Source organism: Anopheles coluzzii, chromosome 2 (assembly GCF_943734685.1).
Source record: "Anopheles coluzzii chromosome 2, AcolN3, whole genome shotgun sequence".
Taxonomy (NCBI): Eukaryota; Metazoa; Arthropoda; class Insecta; order Diptera; family Culicidae; genus Anopheles; species Anopheles coluzzii.
In genome coordinates this window covers 28842593-28864227 of record NC_064670.1, presented here as the reverse complement: position 1 = coordinate 28864227, position 21635 = coordinate 28842593, and the positions used below count along the sequence as shown (strand labels likewise).

Sequence of the window (21635 nt, the reverse complement as noted above, 5' to 3'; positions counted from 1 at the left end):
ACGTCTTAGGTAGGAATTAAGCCATGAAAACGGGAAAACCGAGATTCGTTGTGTCTTCAGAAGGAAGGTTCGGAGTAAACCAGTGGACGAGACGCGCGTGTTAATTACAGAGCCAGTGTGTCTACAGAGATGTATGTTGAGAGCTACGAACAACATATTTTTTGCAAGCAAATATATATAAAATCATCCAATCCGGGTATTGGACTTGACTTCTAAACCATTCTTCTTTCTGTTTCTGGTGTTGTCGTAAAAGAAAATTTAGATGGATTTGTTTTTTTTTGTTATAATGAATACCTTCATTGCTTATATGAATACATTATTATAATGCATATTTTCGCTCAATGTACCCTAGCATTGAGTAACACGTCGTTTTTTTTTTAATTATTTATATACGCTAGCGCACTCATTCACGCAACGATCTATATATGTAGATGCCGTATTGCACCGTTATGCCGGTGTATGTAAAGTCTTATCATTTGGTATTAAATATGGTTTGATTTTAGCTTGATACGCATCCTCAATTTGAGCTACACAGTCTCATAGTATTCGGTTTGATACGGTATCGCTTTAAATTTGTTGCTTAAATTACCAAAAAACCGTTTCATTTTAGAAGAACCATTTCGGGCTTTTTTGGTTTAATTTTGTTTTCTTGTTTTTTTTGATTTTTTTGTTTTAATTTGATCGAGATTTTACTTTTACATTTAACAACTAAATTGAAAGCTAGCGCAGAAAGCTACCTAACATATGTATAGTTCGTTAGTGAAGCAATAGAACACATTCGTTCGGCAGTTGGGCGAGAAAAGCGTCGTAACACGTACTTTTTAGGGTTTTATGGACTTTTTGTTTTTCGCTACACGTGCCCTCGTTTTCTCGTGAGAAGAGTTTGGTCCCTCGCACCTTTTACTACGGAATTGGGACTAAAGGGTGAGGGAACATTTTGCTTCTTGCTGCCTGACAGTGTAGCCGAGCGCATAAGATAAAGTACTTTATGGGAAAAGTTTGGCCCTGTAATGACTAGCAAAGTGCGCAGAGCAAGTACACTACACTACCGTTTAACCACTTTTAGTCACAATGCTTATGATGTGTGTTTAGTTGTTGGTTTGTAAAAAAAGTATCGTCTTTTTTAAACTGTTCCTTTGTATCCAAAAATACCCTACAGAGCAAACACGTGCTACTGCTGCTGCTTATCAAATTACGCACATTCAAACACTTTATCGAGAAATGAAAGAGCTTAAACACATAAACACACCGTTACGACTTACCACTTATACCGGCTTCCATTCAAACCGAAAGCTCCTCGGTGGAAGAATTGATTTGTGTCGACTCACCCTGCAGCCGGCCATCGCTCGGATGGACCCGCACACCGGTCGGGATCGACCCATCGGTAGACCGATCTGCCGTTCCGCCGGGCGCAGGATTAGCAGGGCAGATGTCGGTCAGAATGACCACCTCGTACGGGCTGCAGTCGGACAGGTGCAGAAACGAGCACAGCCAACCGTAGAACCCTTTCTCGATGTCGGCGATCTCGTTCAGCCAAGCCCGAAAGTGGAAACTGATCTGCCGGATGCCAGCGTACAGCGCGAGCCCCACCGTACACAGCACGATGCCGAGCGGGTAGGCCAGAATGAGCAGCGGCGACATGAGCAGCTTGTGGCAGTACGATCGCTCCTCGTTGAAGTACGTGAACATGTTGTACCAGGTGACGGTGCCCATGTAGAAGGAGTAGATCCCGGTCGTTAGCGTCACGAACGGCAGACAGACGAGCGACAGCAGCAGGATGTGAACTCCCGTGCGCAGCGTGCAGCAGCTTCGTTCGCTGCGACTAGACTCGCCATGTACGGCCAGCGCCTGTTTACTGATTTGCTCCAGCTCTTCGCGCGAAATGTTTAGCTGTACATCGATCGATTGGCCCTTCTTGCGGCCACGCTTGATCGTGCCCGTCATCGTCAGATAGTTATCGGTGGAGGAAGCGTACGAGCGGTTCGTGTTGTACCGCTCCAGGCTGTGCTGGTCGAGCTCGGCGTTCAGTACGCTCGTCTCACCCGACTCCAGATCCTCATAGTTGCAGATGGCCGACGGTGACCGACGTCGTCCTATTTCGTCCAGATCGGTACGAATGTTAACCCGCTTTTTGGAGCGCTTGCCACTGCCGCCGGTAAGCAGTTCGGCCGACTTGCTCGACTTCCGGTCGAGGCTGCTCTCCGAGATGCTGCTCGGCGTTACGGTGGAACTGTCCTTGAGCGGATGAAAGTGCTGCAGCTCGTTCAGATCGTCCTCGTCCTCGTTGGTGCCGTTCGCGATCGGGCCCCCTTTGCCGGTGGAGCTGATTTCGATGATCTCCTCACTGTTCCAGCGCTTGTTTCTTCGACAGTCTTCTCGTTCCGGTGTTAGATCCCACTCTTTACGGGTACCCTGCAAGGAAGGACAATTTACTGTTGTGTGCGTGTGCAGATATCCAAACCGAGCCCCCAAGCAGATCCCTCCAACCGGCAAAAGGGACATCAAAACAAAACATCCTGCTTTCTAAACACACTCACACAGCCGTACAGTCAATCGCACACGTCAAAACATTCGCACCAATACTACGACACCATGTCAAAGAAAGGATATTCGTGACAATAACAAAAGCAACAAGAAAATGACCCACCCAAACGACGGGGACGCTTTTCTAGCTGCCGAACGCACATTCGTACTTTTGAATTTCACATGTCCTCTTACCTGTATGTTCACGATGTGATCGATATGATTGCCATGGTTTGTCTTCTTTCCTGTTTGCCGTTTTCTCGGCGGAATAAACACGGGAAACTCACTCTGGCCACCGCCTAAATGTCGGTTTGGCGACGGCTGGTGCTGTTGCGTCCGCACGACCATATCGTCCGTTGCTAGGCCAACCATGGTTTACTTTATTACTGGCGATGGGGAATGCGGTTTTCGTGCTATTTCAAAACTTATCATTTCACGGCACCGCAAAAAAAGGATATGCACGCGGGGAAACAGGACGATTGGGCGACTCTGGCCGAAGGTCCTGTTCCAAGACTTGCTGTCAAATATTGTATCCGCGTAGCGTCCATGTCCATGTACAGACAGGCGCAGTGCAACTCCGACATCTAGATATCCGGCAAAAGCGCGCAACGGAACATCCTGGAATGTGTATGTGTTAGTGTTGTTGTTAGAAACTTACTACATTTTGTATGAATCGTAAATTACCGTGTGAAATCATTAGAAGACTACCAATTTATTTCGAGAAACATATTCCCAAGCTACCGTTCCAAGTTCTACCATTTCAAATATCGTATTTAAAGCCTTGAGAATGTTTAGGGATGCCAATTTTGACAGTAATTTCCAATTTCATATCGTTAATTAAATCAATATTTTCTCGAATTGCAAACGAACTTTTCCCTGCTTGTTTAAATTTCACTCACGGTTCTGCCAGTCTGGCAACACTGCGGCTGTCAACTGACCGTTTGTTTACCATCCATGCTGTTGTGCAGGGAGCTGATACAAACAAACCAGCATGAACGAACAATTTAGGAGCGGACTGCGTAATTTCAATCGATAAAAGATGCAAAATTCTTCATCGCAGTATTCATCGCTGATAAAAGAACAAAGACAGCTGAAGAAGGCCGAAACAATGCTGCAATCAATGATCGATAAGATCAATCACGAACTGAACCAGCTGGTGGTAAGGATTGCCACAATGCACCACATCTTAAATGACCGTTGGAATACATTTAATCGTGAAAATGATTCTTTGCACAGGTGGAAGAATTGCAGATCAAATCGCGCGATGCACAGCTTAGTGTAGAAACAACAACCGCCAAGATGGTGAAGCCAGATCCACTGTTGGATGTGGCTACGTGCAGCACAGCTGAAATCAATCAACAAAAGCTCGACCTAGCAGTGCAGGATGACAAGCTGCTAAAATCACTGGAGGAGTCCGAAGACGATCTTGACGATTTGGTGGGATGATTTCTCACAAGAGCAACAATAACCGAAGATCATTGTCCCGTTTGTAGGTGCACTAAATAAACACGTTTACTTATCATTTTAACAGCAATCCTTAAAGACAACCCAGTTTGATTACTGTGCCGCTTCACCAGGTTTCCCTGTGCCGGTGTCTGTTTTCTCTCCTTCCGGTGGCTTGGCCTCCTTCAGCTCCTGATCTATTCGCTCTTTTGCGCGGAACACTTTCGACTGTAGGTAGAACGAGCCACCCTTCGATTTATCGTTCACGCTGAACAGATGATCGTAGTTTTTCTGCACCTCCTCTGGGTCGAGCTTCGTTACGTTGAGGATTTGTTGTGCCTCTTCCAGCGTCATTCCTGCCGGTACGAAAACACGTGTTAGTGGCGTGCTGGGATGGCGGATCCCGCGCGTTAAAGATCACCCAGCTTACCCGTTCTCAGGTTGGCTGCGGCACGATTTTGTCCCTTCTGTCCACCGCCCGCTCGCTTGGCCGCTTCTTGCGATGCTGCTATCTCCTGCTTGAGGGCCCGCGTGAACGCCTTTCCAATGATTTGGCCACCGAGCACAATGATCTGTGCAATGTACTTTGCCATGTTGCGCTCGTTCGTTTGCGCTTCGCGTGCGTTTCTGTTCAACGGACGTGCGGCTGGATTTACGATGGATTTGTCGGAGGTAGGAAGGTTGTTTTTCCTGTCTGTAGATTAATCTAATTTCATCATTTCTTTTCGGCAGCTCCGGTTTCTAGAGAAATATCGAAACAACTTTAGTTACACAACGAGCTTCAACTTTTGACAGATCATTGTTGACATTATGCTGCACACTGGATGCCACTCGCATTCAACGCTGGACAACTCTGGCGATGTAGCAATTTTGTATTTTTATTATAGTTCTAGTATGCTCCAAAACATGTAACGATATCTGTACTTTTTTCAGTGTTTTTTGATAAAATATTCGGTAATTTCCGGCTCAGAGTTACAAACCGTAAGTACCGTTCGTCTCCCATTGTGCACGCCAATGGCCGTCGGTTGACAGGAACAATAAAGCGTAAACAAACGATGCCGGCAATTTTTGCGTGCTTGTCGAAAAAGTAGTGAGTTTCCCGGCAGCATACATTTGTGCAACACTAGCAGTATTATCGGCCCGCAGCATTTCCACCTTTTATTTACATTCCCCGATTTTTTTGTGGTTTTTGTTTTTCTTTTCTCCCTCCATTTGCTCCTTCCCTTGTCCGCTCCTTTGTCGCTGATCCCCGTTTCCAGTGTGCTAGGCGCGGCTACTGCAGGCCTTAACAAGTTTCCACTGCTGCAGTCGTTTACCAACAGCTCCAAAATTAATTACTCCAAGTTCCATGGCTCGATGTCGCTCTCGGCGATGTCGAAGGTAAGTTGGAGCACCGTGGCGGCAGCGCCGCATCAACAAACAAACAAAACCCACCGCCGGAAGATATGCAACCGGCGGAACATCATGTGATAGCTTTTATCGACTGCGGCATTTCGGGTCTGGTGGTTGTCTCCGGGCAGTGCGACTCAGATCATTAGAATAACGATAGAAGAAAAACCTGTTCCCGATAAACCGGCTACATTCCGTCGAGTCTTCTCCGTTCTGAATAAACAAGTCGCTAGCGCCGTTGCATTCAGTTTCGATTGTTCCCAGCGTACGGAAGTGTTTTAAAATCTCAGCATGGCTAACGTAGATATTCTTCCCGAATCGCAGCCCATCCTGTACTCGTACTGGCGCAGTTCCTGCTCCTGGCGCGTCCGCATCGCGCTGAACCTGAAGGAAATCCCGTACGATATCAAACCGATCAGCTTGATCAAGTCGGGCGGCGAGCAGCACTGCAACGAGTACCGAGAGGTGAACCCAATGGAGCAAGTTCCCGCACTGCAAATCGGTAAGTGTGTTTTTGTTTCGTTTTTTATTGCCACTGTTCTACTGCGAAACACGTTTCCAGTTCCTTCTTGACGTAAGCGATGGTATAGTTGAAAAACAGAACGCTCTGGGCGAGGCAAAGCTCCAAATTGTTGAGCGCATCGGTATAGGCTTTCGCATTGTAATCGGCAATCGTTTCCAACTCGAACTGTAAATGAAGCCACGCTGCCTCCAGCTCCAGCAGGCGTTGGCTTAACGCTAGTAACTGTTTCGATGGATCACTTTCACTTTGTAACACGTGTAACGCTCCCGTGACGGTTTCGCTGGCTAGTCGATTTGCGGTTGAATGTGCTGCTACATATTGCTTCCCGTTTCGCAGTTCTAAAATCGAACCGTGGAAATAGTCACTACATTGCGAAATATCATCACCGAACAGACGAGCGTAGGTCGTTTGAGCATCGAGAGCTTCCTCGTAGCATACAGCTTCCCGGGATGAAAGCTCGCCATTGAACGATTCGATAAAATCTAACACTTCTTGGGTACGGTACCGACCGACGATGCTCGTGGCGCCGATTTGCCCTAACGCAACGGATCGGATGTCGTCGAATGCAGTGCGTTCGTTTTTTCGCACTTGTACCATTTTAAAGTTTATACTTCGACCTAGTGCTGCGAACTTGGTTTGATATTGCACCAGGCTAGTAGAGTAGCACTTCGGTAGGATCGTGAGAAGGATCATCACTAGAGGGAAAGATACGTTCGCACTTCTACTGGACAGGAGCATGCTTATGCAGACACAATGTATTACAAACGACCGATAGCTCCTAAGTGTGTAAAAAGAAACAGCTATTGACTAATTTTATTAGCATTTAATCTGGAAATGTTTTTGCTTATCTGCATAATGCCAACAATGATAAGAACGATTTGGTTTGAAAGCCGTACAATCGATTATATTCCGGTTAATTAATTACTGCGTTTCAAAGTGCAATGTGCCAGATCAGTCCCAATCGACCGTGTGTGTGTCTTTCTTTATTTTGAGCTCGTCTTTGCCCCACTTTCACAGTTCGTTTCGATTTCCTCCTGTATCACCTCAACATCGACCTGCTGGTAGACGAGCGCCCGATCGATGCACAATTCCATCCGTCTCATTGTACCGGTAACAGTCTCGTCATGCCGCTCGAGCTCTTCCCGTAGCGTAGTTTCGTACGACTCCCAAGTGCTCCGATACGATTCCAGCTCATCGGTGAGCTGTCCGCGAATGCCCTCACGGTTGAAAATATTACTCATGCCCAGGGTGCGGATGACCTGGTAGGTGGCAGTTTTCATGATGCGCTGCGCCGAGGAAGCCTGCGGGCGGAATCGATCAAGCCTATCGTACTCCAGGTCTTGGTGAGCTTCACGCATACAGTTCCGTATATCGACACCCCACATGGAACGGTAGAAGGCGTAATACTGGTCCAAAAATTGCCAGCAAACATCACTCAAGCTGTCCCGCTCGTTCTCCAACAGCTCTGCCACGTACGCATCACGGATTCGCATCTGCACAGTAGCGTCACCGATCTGTGCCAGTATTCTACGGTTGAACAGCCCGTTCAGTTCACTGTTGGCAGTCCAGCTAGCGGCCACATCCCGTACCGCTTGTGAGCTTAGGTTGGCCAACTCAGCCTGATACTCCAACAGAAAGCCATCGACAGTGGTCCTCGCAAGTAGGGCCGTCCCGAAGACGCACACTATACTTATCCACTTTGTCAGCATTTTCTCTCTCTTCGGGTGCTTTGGTCGACCGTCTCTTTGTGCAGATGCGTAACTGAACGCAACTAATCACACTGCAATCGCTAAAATGAATGGATTTTCCCCTGGGGCCCACCGAAAAATAAAAACGGAAGCAACTTGTCAAATGAAAACGAACCACCGAATGGCGTCATCTACAACCGTGGTTTATGGTTTTATTGTCCGCACGATAATTTCGCTGACCGCGAGCGCCCGTTTACGACCTCCGCGCCGACACCTTACAAGTAGCAGTTATCGTCCAGATAGCTCTTGATGTACTCGGTATCGCTGTCCTGCCAGTAGAACGCCTCATCGCGGCAATCTTCGAAGCGATTGATCGTGATGTACGCATCGTCCCCGTGTTTGGCCAGCTCCTCCTCCAGCAGCGTCCGGTAGCTGTCCCGCAGCACGGAGAAGTATTCCAATTCTTCCTGTAGCTCGGCCACGACCTCCTCCTCGTTGAGCACGTTCGTGCGTCCGAGCGTGATCACGGTTTGGCTGATGGAGCGGAAGTTTTCCTTCGCGTACGACCGTTCGACCGGCAGGAATCGGTACAGCGCATCGGCCTGCAGATCGGCGAACGCGTAGTACGCACAGTCTTGTATGTCGTACTCCTGGAATATGCGGTACAGCTCGAACAGAAACTGCGTGTACTCGCGGCACTCGTCCTCGACGTCGTCCCGGTTTTGGATGTACTGCTCGAGCTCGCGGCTCGCCTGGCGCATGCGCGGTACCATGCTGCCAAACTCGAGCAGCAGCTCGCGGTTAAACTCCCGGATTAGCTCACCGTTGAACTCGCGCATCTGCTGCAGCTCAAACTCGACCTCGCGCGCTAGCTCGGAAAAGTTGCCATTGTAGTCGACCAGGAAGTTGGCCCGCGCCGTACCGGCCCAGGCGGACAGAAGCACCAGGGCGAGGGGCACAAACAGATTGGCGGTGGAACGCATTTTTCTTTACACTTTCCTTACAAACGAATCCTTGCGTAGACAAACGACTACTGAAACGACGGCTGTAAGATGGCGCAATAATTACGGATTCGGGCCGAAGGTGTTAGATAAGCCGACATAAACCAATCTTATATCTCTGGTTGTAAACTTCCAAGCACTGGAGGAAATTATCTGAACGTCGTCCCTGTAGCTAGTGAATGCGTGTGCGTCACAAAGTAAATGTAGAAGGTTGATTCTCCAATGGCAATGACGCAACGATTGTGGTATGAAATGTTCCTGTTTTATTTCCTCAAACATTTTTGTACCGTGCCGTATCGTTCAAATCCTTATCGTCCTATCTATCGTCATTGATTTACGCGTAAATGGTGTACAAATGGCAATCCGTTTATACTTATAATCAATTGTAGATGCGTTTTAATGCTTCATCACACACTGTGTAGACGGTATTATTTCCATGTCATGCAACCAGTGTCCAAATACCCAAGGACATAATCCATATCGAGCTGGTGCAGGGTGACCGTCGTGTCGAGACAATCGGACAGTGTAGCTCGCACCGGATGGTCCGCACGAGCGAATCGGTCCAGCTCCCTATTCAAAACCTCCTGCAGCGCACTGTTGTAACTGTTAAACGCGTAGTACTCTTCCTGCAGCACTTCAAGTATGTTGTCCATCTGCGTGATCTTGTTGTACTGCTCCAGGATGAGTCCAACGCGATGTGTTAGTTCCGTCGCATCACGGTGGACAATGTTGGCGAAGCTGAAGAATCGTTGCTTTGTCCAGTAGTCGAGCAAACCCATCGTGTAAGCGGCACAGGCCTGCAACTCAGCCTGTCCGATCGTGCGGAATATCTTGAGCAGTTCCAGCAACAAAACACGACACGGTTGACCGATCGTGTCGGCCTGCAGGATTGCACTCTCGGTTGTATTGTCGATCGATCTCATCTCGAGCGTAGCATTGGCGAGCAGTTTTACCAGCTCCTTGTTGAAGGTGAGCGTTGCGTTCGAGTTGCCCTGTCGCTTTATCTGCATCGTTATTTCCAGTATGGAGGCGTACTCGCTGAACCACTCCTGGTGTTGCACAATGCCGGCCACCTTATCGGATGCACTGGACGCAGCTACGAAGACCAGAAAAATGGCACACAAAAACAATTTCCAATTCCATGTTGGATGCATTCTGGATGAAGTGTTTTGGATGAACTAGATTCGTTATTAGCACTATAAGACAGAATTGTGTCGTGCTTAATTGACACGCGATACGTAACTGTAAGGCAAATTGTACTGCCAAATCAAAACCTTCCAGACGATCGAGATAATGGTCCGGTTTGTTTTGTGTTCGCCCGATGCGACGTCAATGAAATATTTCGTTATCAGGGAGGAAGTAACCGCCAACAGTCGAAGAATCGTCCAGATGGATAAGGTTGAAATATTTCATTTACTTCGCTGCAAGATTTACTACGATACGATGTAGCGTTACATTCTTTAGCAGTTGGTTCGTTTTTATTACACTTTATTGACGTTGATTACGCGCACGTGTGCTGTTGTATTAACAGTACAGATTAACATAATCCAGCACAAACTCCATGTCGGACTTGTAAGCCATTAACATGTCGTCCAGACAGTGGTACAGCTCCATCCGCAGCCGATGTTCCGGATCGTCGAAACGCTCAAGCTCGTAGTCCAGTATAATCTGGTAGCTGTTGTAGATCCAGCTAAAGTTTTCGTAGTACGCCCCCAGCAGTTGTTCGATGCCGTAGATCTGAGCTAGAGAGTTATAGCTGGCCAGCACGCGTATGACCCGGTGCGTCAGTTGTGTCAGCTGCCCGTTTACGTAATCCGCATACCGGAAGAACCTGCTCGTCGTCCACGGTATCATGTCCTGGGCCGTATACCAGGCGCACTGCTTCATCTCGACCACCGCGTACCAGGTGTACTGGTTCTGCAAATCCAGCACAATGTTCCTGCACGCATTGTCCGTAATGCCGGCATCCTCGATCGATTGTAACGTTTCATTGCTCGTTCGTCGAAGCGTTACCGTCGCGTTAGCGAGCATTCGTAGCTGATCGGTGTTGAGCTGGCGTGTGGCAGCTGAATTAATGTGTCGCCTTTCCTGCATCAACTGCTCCCCATCGCTCGAGTGATTGGCGAAACGGTCCTGGTAGCTGACGATGGCAGGCACAGCGGAAACACGCTGCCAGCCTAATAGCAGTATCACGCAGTACGCTACAATGTTGTAAAGCTCGAACGACATTTTACACCCCTCCGGCGGTTTGCTGGTCCGAGAACTGACGTGCGCATTCCGAGTGCCCTATACCTAACCGATCCAGCAGAATCGGCGGATCATCTTGATAAGCAGGCGATAAGTGGCTTACGTGGTTGTAAATCGTACGGCTCCTGTCGTGCTGTTATCGTAGATAGTGCTTACGATATCCTCAAGGATGCTGTTCCAGTTCCAGAGATAAATTTTATTTCAAAATCGTACATTACATTGCTAAATCAAAGCGTAATGGCGCTCTCAAGCTTGCTTATTTCGGTGTTGCTACCTGTCACCTGTTTTTATTTTCTACCTCTATTTATGATTAATCTGAAAGCTCGCCTAACTTTACTACTCCCGACAGTTGGTTGCTATGTAGCTGAGCGTGTACTCCATGTCACTTTCATACCAGCCGACGGTGGTATCGAGACACTCGTACAGCTCCTTGCGCACCGGATGATCCGCATCAGCGAATCGTTCCAACTCGGCACTCAGGATGAACTGGTAGCTGTTGTAGATGTAGTTGAAGTCTTCGTAGTACAGCTGCAGCTGATCGTCGATTCGGTCCATTTCGCTGATCTTGCTGTACGTCGCCAGCACCTGCGCGACTCGGTAGGTCAGCTGCGTTAGCTCACTGTGCACGTAGTCGGCGTAGCGGAAGAAGCGCTCCAGCGTCCACGGTTTCAGCTGCTCGGTCGCCGTTTGGGCACAGTAGCGCATGTCAAACTCGCTGAACACGGTTAGCACCTCGCGCAAGTCTTTCACAAACTGGCGACACTCGTCGTCTATGCTCTCAGCACTCACGATCGTCTCGATCGTAGCATTTGCGATCTGCCGTAGCTCTACGGTAGCGTTACCGAGCAGTCGTACCAGCTCGATGTTGAACTGCGACGTTGCCATGGAGTTGCCGCTTCGCTTGGTTTGCATCAATATCTCGCCAGTCTGTGAATAGTTACCGAACTGCTCCTGGTAGAACACAAACGAGGGTACCGACTGTACGAGCGCCGGGGCGGCAAGCCCCAGACACACGACAGCAATCGTCCAGGTTATTGTTTTTCGACTCATCTCGCTTTTTTTCAGCGTCAGCGTAACACACTTCCTACCGTGGCAAGGGACTAATTACTTGTAAGCTTATTGTTTGTTGGGCACGGCAAACTGAGCGGATGTTATAAAGCCTGTTTTATCCCTATCCGGTTATAGCGGATGATAAGCAAGCGATAATTCGATTACTGAACGTTGAATTTTGACCACTGCTTTTCGTGATAGCGATAGATTTCCGTTTGCTGGCGTCGGTGCAATAATGTGGAATTCATCAAGAGCGACATTGTTTTGTGTGCAGTACATCGGAGGAGCAACTGACTGAGGAAAGGCTTAGCTGTGGTCAGTTAATGGTAATAAAGATGGCTGATAATGGCTCCAAGGCAATCGACTAATGTGTGGTCGTGATCGATTTACGCTGGCGACATCTGCTGGAATATTCACCTACCATTTAAAAAAGCTTTCCGCTGCCAAGGCTGCAAGCTTAGGTGAAGTCTATGTTGTTAGTACTTCTTTATTCCTGTTCGTACTACCTAAATCATACTTAATGTTAATGTCCTAGACAAACGATTCGTTACCCGGATTGCCCCAATGTACTTTGTGATTTAAATTCATTATTTGATTTGATTAATGCTTTTATATCTTTATTCACAGTGCTTACTATCATATAAAACTGAAAGAGTGGTCAATATTGAGTATTGCAGGCACTTTCCACATAACTTAGCACATAGTCCATATAGAGTTGATGAAATGTAACGGTCATATCAAGACAGTCGAACAGAGCCGTCCGCAACGGATGGTTTGGGGCGTTGAAACGTTCCAGCTCTAGATTCAACGCGTTCTGAAACTGATTGTTGAAGTTGTTAAAAGCGTAGTATTCTTCCGATAGTACTTCGAGTATGTTGTCCATCTGCGTGATCTTGTTGTACTGCTCCAGGATGAGTCCAACGCGATGTGTTAGCTCCGTTGCCTCACGATGGACGATATTAGCAATACCGTAGAATCGTTCATACGTCCAGTAGTCGAGCAATCCCGCCGTATATGCAGCACATTCCTGCAAATCTGCCTGTCCTTTCGCACTATAAATCGCAAACTGTTCTAGCGCTAGCCGGCGACATGATTCATCGATTGTGTCGGCCTTCAGGATTGCACTCTCGGTCGTATTGTCGATCGATCTCATCTCGATTGTAGCATTTGCTAGCAGCTTCACCAGTTCCTTGTTGAAGTAAAGCGTTGCGTTTGAGTTACCCTGTCGCTTTATCTGCATCGTTTCTTCCAGTATGGAGGCGTACTCGCTAAACCACTCTTGGTACTGCACAATGGCGGACAGTTGTTCGGTTGCAGTGGTGGATACAGATACGCAGAGCAGGAATGTAGCACACAGTGCCAGCCTGCAGCTCGAACGATTCATTGTGGTTTGAAAATAAATGGTTCAATCGGAATAGAAGGTAAAAGCAATAGAGAATGCGTCGTACTGCGCTGAAGCGAGATATGCAACTGCTAAATTTTACACCATCCACATGGACTAAGGTTAGCACAGGGGATAATCTAGATAGATAAGAAGTACGATTATTTCGCTATAAAACAAGGCAAAACGATTGGGGGTTGAAATATTTCATGTACACTGAGAAACTACAATGGACAGAGCTTTTTCATTTCTCAGATCACGAACAGTTTGTGTGACGCTCTTGGTAAGCGACATCTGTTTGCAAAATAGGTGAATATACGAGGAAAGCTTTGACGCATTGAATGCTCATAAAAGGTGTAAATATCAAGCTTAAACTTTATTTACGATAAGTGATACAGAAAATCGTCCTACCATGCATCTGTTGTGTTCTTGAAATGGCTTCTTATCGCCGGATAAGTCATACCACACATTTCAAGCTTCAGGATTTTTCTGTTTGTCATGAATGAATTCAGCGTTTTAGATTCTTCATATCTCCACGGCATGTGAATGTCACATCACGAGGGCAGGATATAAATCCCGTGAAGGTGTATGAGGGTCAATTGCGTTATCAGAGCGGTAGCAAGCAACCTGTGCACACCTGTTGAATGACTGTGGCACCATGTTTCCGCAATCTTCAGCGCTCAGGTGCTCTAACATCTGGAAACAAACGCAAAAGAAAACAAAACCAGAAAGAAACGCACATGGTACATCGCGCACGAACACGGTGTACCTTGCCCCAATCTAATCGGATGGCCTGCTTCAGCCCCGATTAACTCGAACTGCCCGATCGGCTTCCTTCGCTTCCGCCGTTACTGATATAAACAGCGCGGAGCCGGGAGCTGCTGCTGCAATTAGGTAAATTTAGTTGTTGCGCGTGCAGTGCCCGTTTAGAAGAGGTTGATCGAAGTAGAGCATTTAACAAAATGGCGTGGAGTTTGTCGTTTGTCCTTATCGCAGCATGCGCCCTGCTGGTGAGTAGCTTGCCGAAACCTACTGCGTGTCAACGCGTGTGGATCGGTATGAATCATGGGCCTTTCTCTGGCGAGAAAAGCGCAAGTTGTGACAAACAACGTGTTTTGGGAGCGATTAGATACCGAACCACGATCACGTAATGATCATGTACGAAATATCCAATCTGTAGGTTAGTGGCGTTAGTGCTGCACCATCGAAAACGGCTGTGAAACCACGCAGCCAGGAGCTGCGCGATGCGATTGAGGAGTATCGAGTCCGGTTCGATGAGCTGCACAAGGAAAAGGATCAGTTCCTGCAGTTTGCCCGTACCGGGCTTTGGGCTACGGTGCGTGCGATGAACGAAGAGGTGCTGCAGGATATGGGCGAAACGCGCAACATCGTGGAGTACGGTTTCGACGATGTGCGTCTAGACATTAGTCTGCTGATCGTGGAGGGCAACCACAACGAGCAGTGCCTGCTGGATCTGGTGTACGAAATCGTGGAGGAGAAGGTACAGCTGGGCCAGGAAATCAGTCGCTGTGCGGACGATACGACCGATGCTAAGGACTCACTGCCGGAGTCGTTCTACGAGTTCCTGAATCTGCTGCAGCGTCTGTCGAACTCGATCGCCGAAACGACGCTGTACACGTTCGTGAGCCAAAACTCGGTGAACGATCCGGAGCGTCATCTCGAGTTTCTGGAGGAAGCGTTCGAGGAAACGGACCGTGCCTGGAACGAGGAAGCGTTGCCGCTGGTGCAGTTCGAGCTGGACGCCATGGAGTACAACCGCCCGCTGATTGTGGCCGACAGCGCACAGTGTCTGCAGGCAATCAACGACAGGCAGCAGGCATTCGAGGACTCGATCCGCGAGCGTATCCCATCGTGCTTGTAAACAAGCTACGGGGGAAGAGTGCACTCATTATTAAGAAATAATACATACAAATACATACTACCATTGTGGGAAACGTTCCCTTTCAAATATGACTGGGTTTTTTTAAAATATTGTTCCCATTAGTATCTGGGATATTTGAAAGAGTGTATGTATATGTAAGAAATGTAAAATGATTGAATCAGAGATAGAGCACGATATTGCTTTTGTCACATGGTACACTGTTGTTAGGTTGTATGTTGATTGAAATTCGTCACTGTTTCGGTCATAATGCCTATTGCCTCTAGGTACTCTCTAACCATTGAACGAATATTGCTAACATTCAGGCGTTTATGTGCGTAGTTGTTTTGTGTACGAGTGTTATGAGCGCAGTCTGAAGTCGCCTGTGGGAATTTTAAAAAAACCTTCATTCATGCTTGATTTGTGGCATGTTATTGTATATTGTGGAATGTAGCATCTTCAATAGTGGGACAGGAGGTCTTATAAGCGATAAAGTTACGCTCCACGAACATCTTAAACGTATTTGTTCAACGAAAACCTTAAACCTTTGAAGCTGCAATTCCCCGGTAACTTCGTCCGTCCTTCGAGACACATAACACCGTTAACAGCTTACGCGGAATAACGTAATCCATAGCACCATCAGAAACGGAGAGATAGTGCCGTGCTTCCTCGGATGTGGTGGTGTGGTTTCGTCGATAAGGAAAATTGTTTTTCACCTTCGTCATGCACATCCGATGATTATCGACTATCGTGCAATTTGATAAAGCCCCCCCACCAATACATTTGGGGTGGTGGGGCGGCCTTACACCCAAACCTTAAAAGGGGAAGCCGGCTCCGGTTAATCGTACCTCGATGCCCTTGGCTTATCTAAATTCCGTTCGCAATTGGTCCATTAATCTATTAGCTAACAAACCATCGGCAATCCGATAAGGTGCTCAATTGAATTATCTCGGTGATATGTATGTGCGAGCTTTTGATGCATGATCGAATGTAATAGATGTTTCTTTTTTGTGTGTTTCGTGGTTATATTCTATGCAACCGGATATTTAACGCTAATAGTTTATTGCGGCAACGGTTACGCAGGAAATGCGGAAACGATGGGAAAGCCTGCAGTCTCTAACAGATGCTGTACCGATGTATCCTTCCCAGTTAGCAGCTGTTAATCTGACCGCGCACGGTATTCATCGCCGTGTTGAGGCTTGCAATGACCGCGCTCAGACAGACGCGGTTTTCCTCCACCAGGGCCGGGCGGTTGATTTCCAGATTGTCCAGATCTTCCTGCGCTTCCGGGCGCGCCACATTGTCCCAGAACTCGACCTGGTTGGCGAAGTTCTCCTCCAGCCACTCCACGTGCTCCTCCGGATCGGTGAACGAGTTGTGAATGGCGAACGTGTACAGCGTGTACTCGGACGCAGCGGTAGCAATGCGCTGCAGCGTGTTGGTCAGCGCCCGGAACTCGTCGCCCAGTCCCTCCTTGATCTGGATCTTGTCGGCGGCACAGGAGCTCATGCCCTCGCCGGCACGACGGCCCTCCTCTATCACCCGGTCAACCAGTCCGAGCAGGCACTGTTCGTTCGCGTTCGGTTCGAGAATGGCATTGGCAATCTCTTCGCGCGTGTCGGCCAGGATATCGTCGATATCGTTGCGAGCGTTGCCGAGATTGACCAGCGTCGCCTCGTTCAGGCCCTTCAGCTCGGCCCGAATCAGCACGCGGGCAAGGCGAATGAAATCGTCCTTGTCTTCGTGCAGCTCGTCGAAACGCACCCGATAGTCTTCGGTAATTTCGGCCAGCTCGCGCATCGACAGTTGCGCCGTGACGGACTATGATGGGGGAAAAGATGCGTTAAAACATCTCTGTTTTCACTGGATTTCTTTTTCTCAGCAAAATGTCACTCTCAGACAGCTGGTTTAACTACTTACCACGGCAGCAAAAAGGACGCACAGGGCGAAGGAAGCAAACGTTTTCATCTTTTTGTCACGTCGAGCAGCGAAACGAACGGTAGTAAGGAGTGCTATATGCTATATCAAAACAGCGGCCAAGCGGCGGCTCTTATATAATTTTGAGTTCTACTCCTGGATAAGCTTGGTACGGATAACTTCTGCGGCAGTGAGCAATTTTACGTCATATGTTGCCCATTATTTGCCTCCTTAGCAAATGTGCCACAGGGGCGCAAGCGAGAGGACCAATGTTTTGCTATCGTTCCGATTAGATTAGTGAATACAGTTGAGTACAGCGGTCTCTTGTTTAATCAGGAAAAACAACAACTTTACCTAGTAAATACGGGTTTATTAGAAGCCATATCTCGATAATTGAGCACCACACACCCTCAGGCGATACGCTCCATTCCTCCCTGTCCGCTGCCCCTTTTAGGTTCTCGATTCGGGCGATATCTTATTACACCAGGCTCAAAATTCAACCGGAAGATGGCATCATCAACCCCCCGCGAATATAACGCACCGAAGCGGGAAGACTAGGGAAAGCCAAATTACGAACACTGCAGTGCATCCTCGAGCAAAAGACCCATGTTGAACACAAAGTTACGCGCGATCGTATCGGACATTGCCCAGATGTCGCGGCGCACATTGTTCACGACCTCCTGGAAGTTGGCCAGTTCCTGCTCGATGCCGGTCAGCACACGCTCGATTTTGTTCTCCTCGCCCTCGTAGTAGTACGCCAGCTCTGCGAGCGTAATGTCCAAATCCGTCACCGCATTCGAGCGGCTCAGTTTCTCCACCACCGTGCTCTGCAGGGCGGTCGAGCTGTTCTGGAAGGCCTGCACCTGCGGGTAGAAGAAGACGCGCGACGCCGTCGACATGTCGGCGTAGGCCAGCTCGGCCGCCAGGCTAATGTCGGCGGCCGATTGTGTAGCCTGCCGGAGCGCTTCGTCGTTCTTCTCGACAATGCACGGGTTCTGCGTGTTGCCGATCTCGAGCGCGTGCTGCAGGATGGCGTCCTTCACGCGCAGCTTCTCCTCCTGTATCTGGGTGATCACAATGCCGAAGCGCGAGATGAACTGGGCGTTTAGGTTTTTGATCGCGAGCGATTGGTTCATGCGCAGCACACGCAGCTTGTAGTCGACGTCGTAGTGCAGCTGGTTAAAGAGCCGGTCGAACTCGATCAGCACCTCGCTGTCGGCGGCACGGGGCAGCACCTTTTTGACCACCTCCGGCACTGCGACCGTTTTCGACCATACGAGCTGTACAGCAGGAGAAAGAGGGCACAACGATAGCATGAAATATTTCACCATCTTTCAGTGGTAGGTTCACTCTCGTTTTGCTCACCTGCTGGCAGGCAAAGAATGCCAACACCGTCAGCAGTGCAAACTTTTGCCACATGGTGGATGGTTGATGTCACTTTCACTGAATGTATCGTAGCTTAAAACACAAACACTGTTTACAAGTGGTCACCTTCGATCACCTCAAGTTCTGGAGTAAAACTGATGCGGATTTGCTCTTAGCACTCGGTTCTATAGCAGTTCCGACGGATGCGCCATATTAGGGTAGTTGAATTCATCGGAAGCGGAATTGAAGCGGTCAGCTATACAGGTGACGGTGGACAATAAACGTGCCATATACCCAGCGCTTTATGATGTGTCTTCTATCAGTGGGTTCAATGAACAAAATGCCGCCAAAACCACCGCCGGCGACTTCATTGGTCATTTTGTATCTTCTGTAGTGCGTAACCGTTATCGCAATTGCTCCAAACAGATGCTTCTTTGATGTTACGTTTGGAATAGTATGGCATTATTGGAACGATCGTTTGAACGATCCGTGAAATATTTCATTACTTCACATAATGGAAACTGTTTTGATGATCAATCGATCAGGAGCGATCGCTCGTCATGTATTTGTTACCAAATATGGGGAGGAGCTACAGTAAGAATAGAAAGATTGAGGAGTGATTGTCCATCATAATATTAGTACAAAACTGGCAAATGATTATCTTGTATGGCCCAATTACAGAAGAATGCGTCTAATATGAACCAAAACAATTGAATATATCTAATATGAAAGTCAAACTGACTCAAAATGTCTAAAAAACATAATATACTTTAACAAAAATGCACCAAAAATTTATTCATCATTCATTTCACACAACAACCGATCGTTCGTGATCGATCGATCATCAGGACACATACCAACGATTACTTACGAGAATATTGTGCTCCTTTTTTCAGATGGCCATACGCTCATTGAATCGGTTTCGATTATGTACTATTTGGAAGAAACGCGCCCTCAGCGTCCACTGATGCCCCAGGATGTTCTGAAGCGTGCCAAAGTGCGGGAAATCTGCGAGGTAAGTAAATAATTTCCCTTTCTCCCATCTCACTCCGACCGGTGTTACTAAACGTGAATATGTCCCGTTGTAGGTGATTGCATCCGGTGTTCAGCCACTGCAGAATCTGATAGTGCTGATCCACGTCGGTGAGGAGAAGAAGAAGGAATGGGCCCAGCATTGGATAACGCGCGGATTCCGTGCGATCGAGAAGCTGCTCTCCACGTCGGCGGGCAAATTCTGTGTGGGCGATGAGATCACCCTGGCCGACTGTTGCCTCGTGCCGCAGGTGTTCAATGCGCGCCGTTTCCACGTGGATCTGCGCCCGTATCCGATCATTCTGCGTATCGATCGCGAGCTCGAGGGTCATCCCGCATTCCGAGCGGCTCACCCATCCAACCAGCCCGACTGTCCACCGGAAGCTGCCAAGTAAGCGGCGTCGATCGTTTTCGGTGTAACTCACGCCTCTGTGGGGGTTTGGCGCAAGATTGACTCATTGCATTCCCCCGGGATTCCTCGATACCTTTTCCCTTGTGTGTATACGACGATTATGCGAAACTCCACAAAACGTGTAACGTGTTAACAGAGAAGCACAAACTATTCGCATCCCACCTTCTCTCACTCAATACCTCTGATATCCTAGCCAAACTGGTGTAGGATACTGTGTTTGCCAGATCAATGTAACATGAATTTAATCAGTCCCCAATCGCCATAAATCGTAACAATCTATCTAGTCGAGAAATTAGAAGCGTATCGTCGAGAATACGACCATTTGCCACTACGAAAACAAAGAGATGAATCACATTTTATTTACACGATAGAAGGATGTAACAAGTAACTTCACTCAAGCCAGTTGAGGTATCATATTCGAACAAAAGGTCGTAAGCGAATGCGCATTTTAGCTGGCTGGACACAATTAATGGAGAGCGTGTGGTGAATTTATTATACAGAATCAGTTACCACAGCAGATAAAAGTGAGAAAATGCGTCTGCCTGTCTAAATAACACAGCTACTAAACATGCCAGTCTTGTATTTGAGTGTTCGCTTCTAAAGTGACAGAAGAATAATTTTCGTAAAGTTTGCTTGCTTGGCATTAAAAATATTTTAAAAGTTTTCTTTTCTTTAAGCAATCATATTTGCCACATACCATTTAAAACGCATATTGCCAAATAAAACAATCACTTTTGTTTGAATTTGGTAGAGAAGGAAAATCTCACTAAAACTGCAGACCGATGAGAAGCATCTATAAAATATTTTCTTCTCTTCTTACATTTATATTCCGGTTAATTCAAAAAGTGTTTTAAATATCCTTTCCTTCGACTTAAAATCAACATTACCTTTGTAAAAGTCATTTGGTTTGCGTGAATATGTGTGTGCCACTTTGGTTAGAATTTTATGGTAATTTGACTTCAAAAATGAAAATTTAATCCATGCTTCCGGTTATGTGTTGCTTTATACGGCTTTTTCAAATGTTTGTGTGAGTGTTTGTGTTGTAAAACAAAACTGCTTCCCAGCAGAAAAGAGAGTGAATGATATTCTGTGTGGTTTTCTTCTTTCAAATACGGAAACAATAAATAAGTTGTAAAACATGCATTAAAATGCTGATGCAAGCAGCAACAATTCTGGTACTGTTTTTGTTAAAGCTTGCAATAAAGTCCGAAACTAAATGGTAGTAATTGAGATTTAATTGAGATCGATAGAAATGATTCAGCCCGCAGAGTGAATTCGAGCAGTTTCTCGAGCATGTGAGATAACCAATTGCTCGATTGCGCTCTGCGTTCACTGGGTGGCGAACGCTGTCGTTTGCTTTCGTTAAAATCTGTTGACATGTCGATTCAAATAATACGTTACAAAAATCATTATTTTTGCCCAGAACAAGCTGTTTAATAATAAAAATGAAATTGGTTTATGAAACAGATAAAAAATGAAACGATTTATTTTTCAATTTTTATTAGGTATGCTTGAATAATTTCTAATAATCGGTTTGCAGAAAAAATACTTCTAAATACTGTGGAAAAAATAAAAAATATCTTGAAAGGTGATATTATTTTAACCAATTCATGCTTACAATCATAATATTTACACCAACGTTAACACTAACAACATCTCCCGAGAAGGCGTGCAACGCTAATAAACACTTCTTGATTACGATCAAACGCAACGCTCAGGCTTCTGCGGAAACGAAAACGGCAAGCCAAACACAAAGTGCAAAAATTCTGGAAGAACCCTACTACG

At 47.1% G+C, this 21635-nt stretch overlaps 7 protein-coding genes across 7 annotated transcripts; 3 read left to right on the top strand and 4 right to left on the bottom strand.

The window, feature by feature from the left end:
* Positions 1-301: 301 nt before the first annotated feature.
* LOC120951079 (transmembrane protein 169) lies at positions 302-3408 on the bottom strand. The gene is made up of 2 exons (XM_040369598.2): positions 2719-3408; positions 302-2412 (listed from the first exon to the last, which is right to left on the bottom strand). Exons 1-2 carry the CDS (start codon positions 2893-2895, stop codon positions 1282-1284), a joined length of 1308 nt encoding a protein of 435 aa, XP_040225532.1. The 5' UTR covers positions 2896-3408; the 3' UTR covers positions 302-1281.
* A 57-nt stretch (positions 3409-3465) lies between these two features.
* Positions 3466-4057, top strand: LOC120951086 (uncharacterized). Its single transcript, XM_040369605.2, has 2 exons — positions 3466-3682; positions 3760-4057. Exons 1-2 carry the CDS (start codon positions 3563-3565, stop codon positions 3967-3969), a joined length of 330 nt encoding a protein of 109 aa, XP_040225539.2. The 5' UTR covers positions 3466-3562; the 3' UTR covers positions 3970-4057.
* LOC120951085 (mitochondrial import inner membrane translocase subunit Tim16) lies at positions 4010-4771 on the bottom strand. Its single transcript, XM_040369604.2, has 2 exons — positions 4397-4771; positions 4010-4322 (listed from the first exon to the last, which is right to left on the bottom strand). The coding sequence occupies exons 1-2, from the start codon at positions 4557-4559 to the stop codon at positions 4081-4083; spliced, it is 405 nt and encodes a 134-aa protein (XP_040225538.2). The 5' UTR covers positions 4560-4771; the 3' UTR covers positions 4010-4080.
* A 187-nt stretch (positions 4772-4958) lies between these two features.
* Positions 4959-21020, top strand: LOC120951081 (probable maleylacetoacetate isomerase 2). Its single transcript, XM_040369599.2, has 5 exons — positions 4959-5056; positions 5226-5346; positions 5680-5857; positions 19303-19421; positions 19495-21020. The coding sequence occupies exons 1-5, from the start codon at positions 5022-5024 to the stop codon at positions 19831-19833; spliced, it is 792 nt and encodes a 263-aa protein (XP_040225533.1). The 5' UTR covers positions 4959-5021; the 3' UTR covers positions 19834-21020.
* LOC120951083 (uncharacterized) lies at positions 14137-15215 on the top strand. The gene is made up of 2 exons (XM_040369601.2): positions 14137-14255; positions 14426-15215. The coding sequence occupies exons 1-2, from the start codon at positions 14208-14210 to the stop codon at positions 15125-15127; spliced, it is 750 nt and encodes a 249-aa protein (XP_040225535.2). The 5' UTR covers positions 14137-14207; the 3' UTR covers positions 15128-15215.
* Positions 16111-17208, bottom strand: LOC120951084 (uncharacterized). Its single transcript, XM_040369603.2, has 2 exons — positions 17045-17208; positions 16111-16945 (listed from the first exon to the last, which is right to left on the bottom strand). Exons 1-2 carry the CDS (start codon positions 17090-17092, stop codon positions 16274-16276), a joined length of 720 nt encoding a protein of 239 aa, XP_040225537.2. The 5' UTR covers positions 17093-17208; the 3' UTR covers positions 16111-16273.
* LOC120951082 (uncharacterized) lies at positions 17391-18585 on the bottom strand. The gene is made up of 2 exons (XM_040369600.2): positions 18407-18585; positions 17391-18321 (listed from the first exon to the last, which is right to left on the bottom strand). Exons 1-2 carry the CDS (start codon positions 18458-18460, stop codon positions 17611-17613), a joined length of 765 nt encoding a protein of 254 aa, XP_040225534.2. The 5' UTR covers positions 18461-18585; the 3' UTR covers positions 17391-17610.
* Positions 21021-21635: the final 615 nt, after the last annotated feature.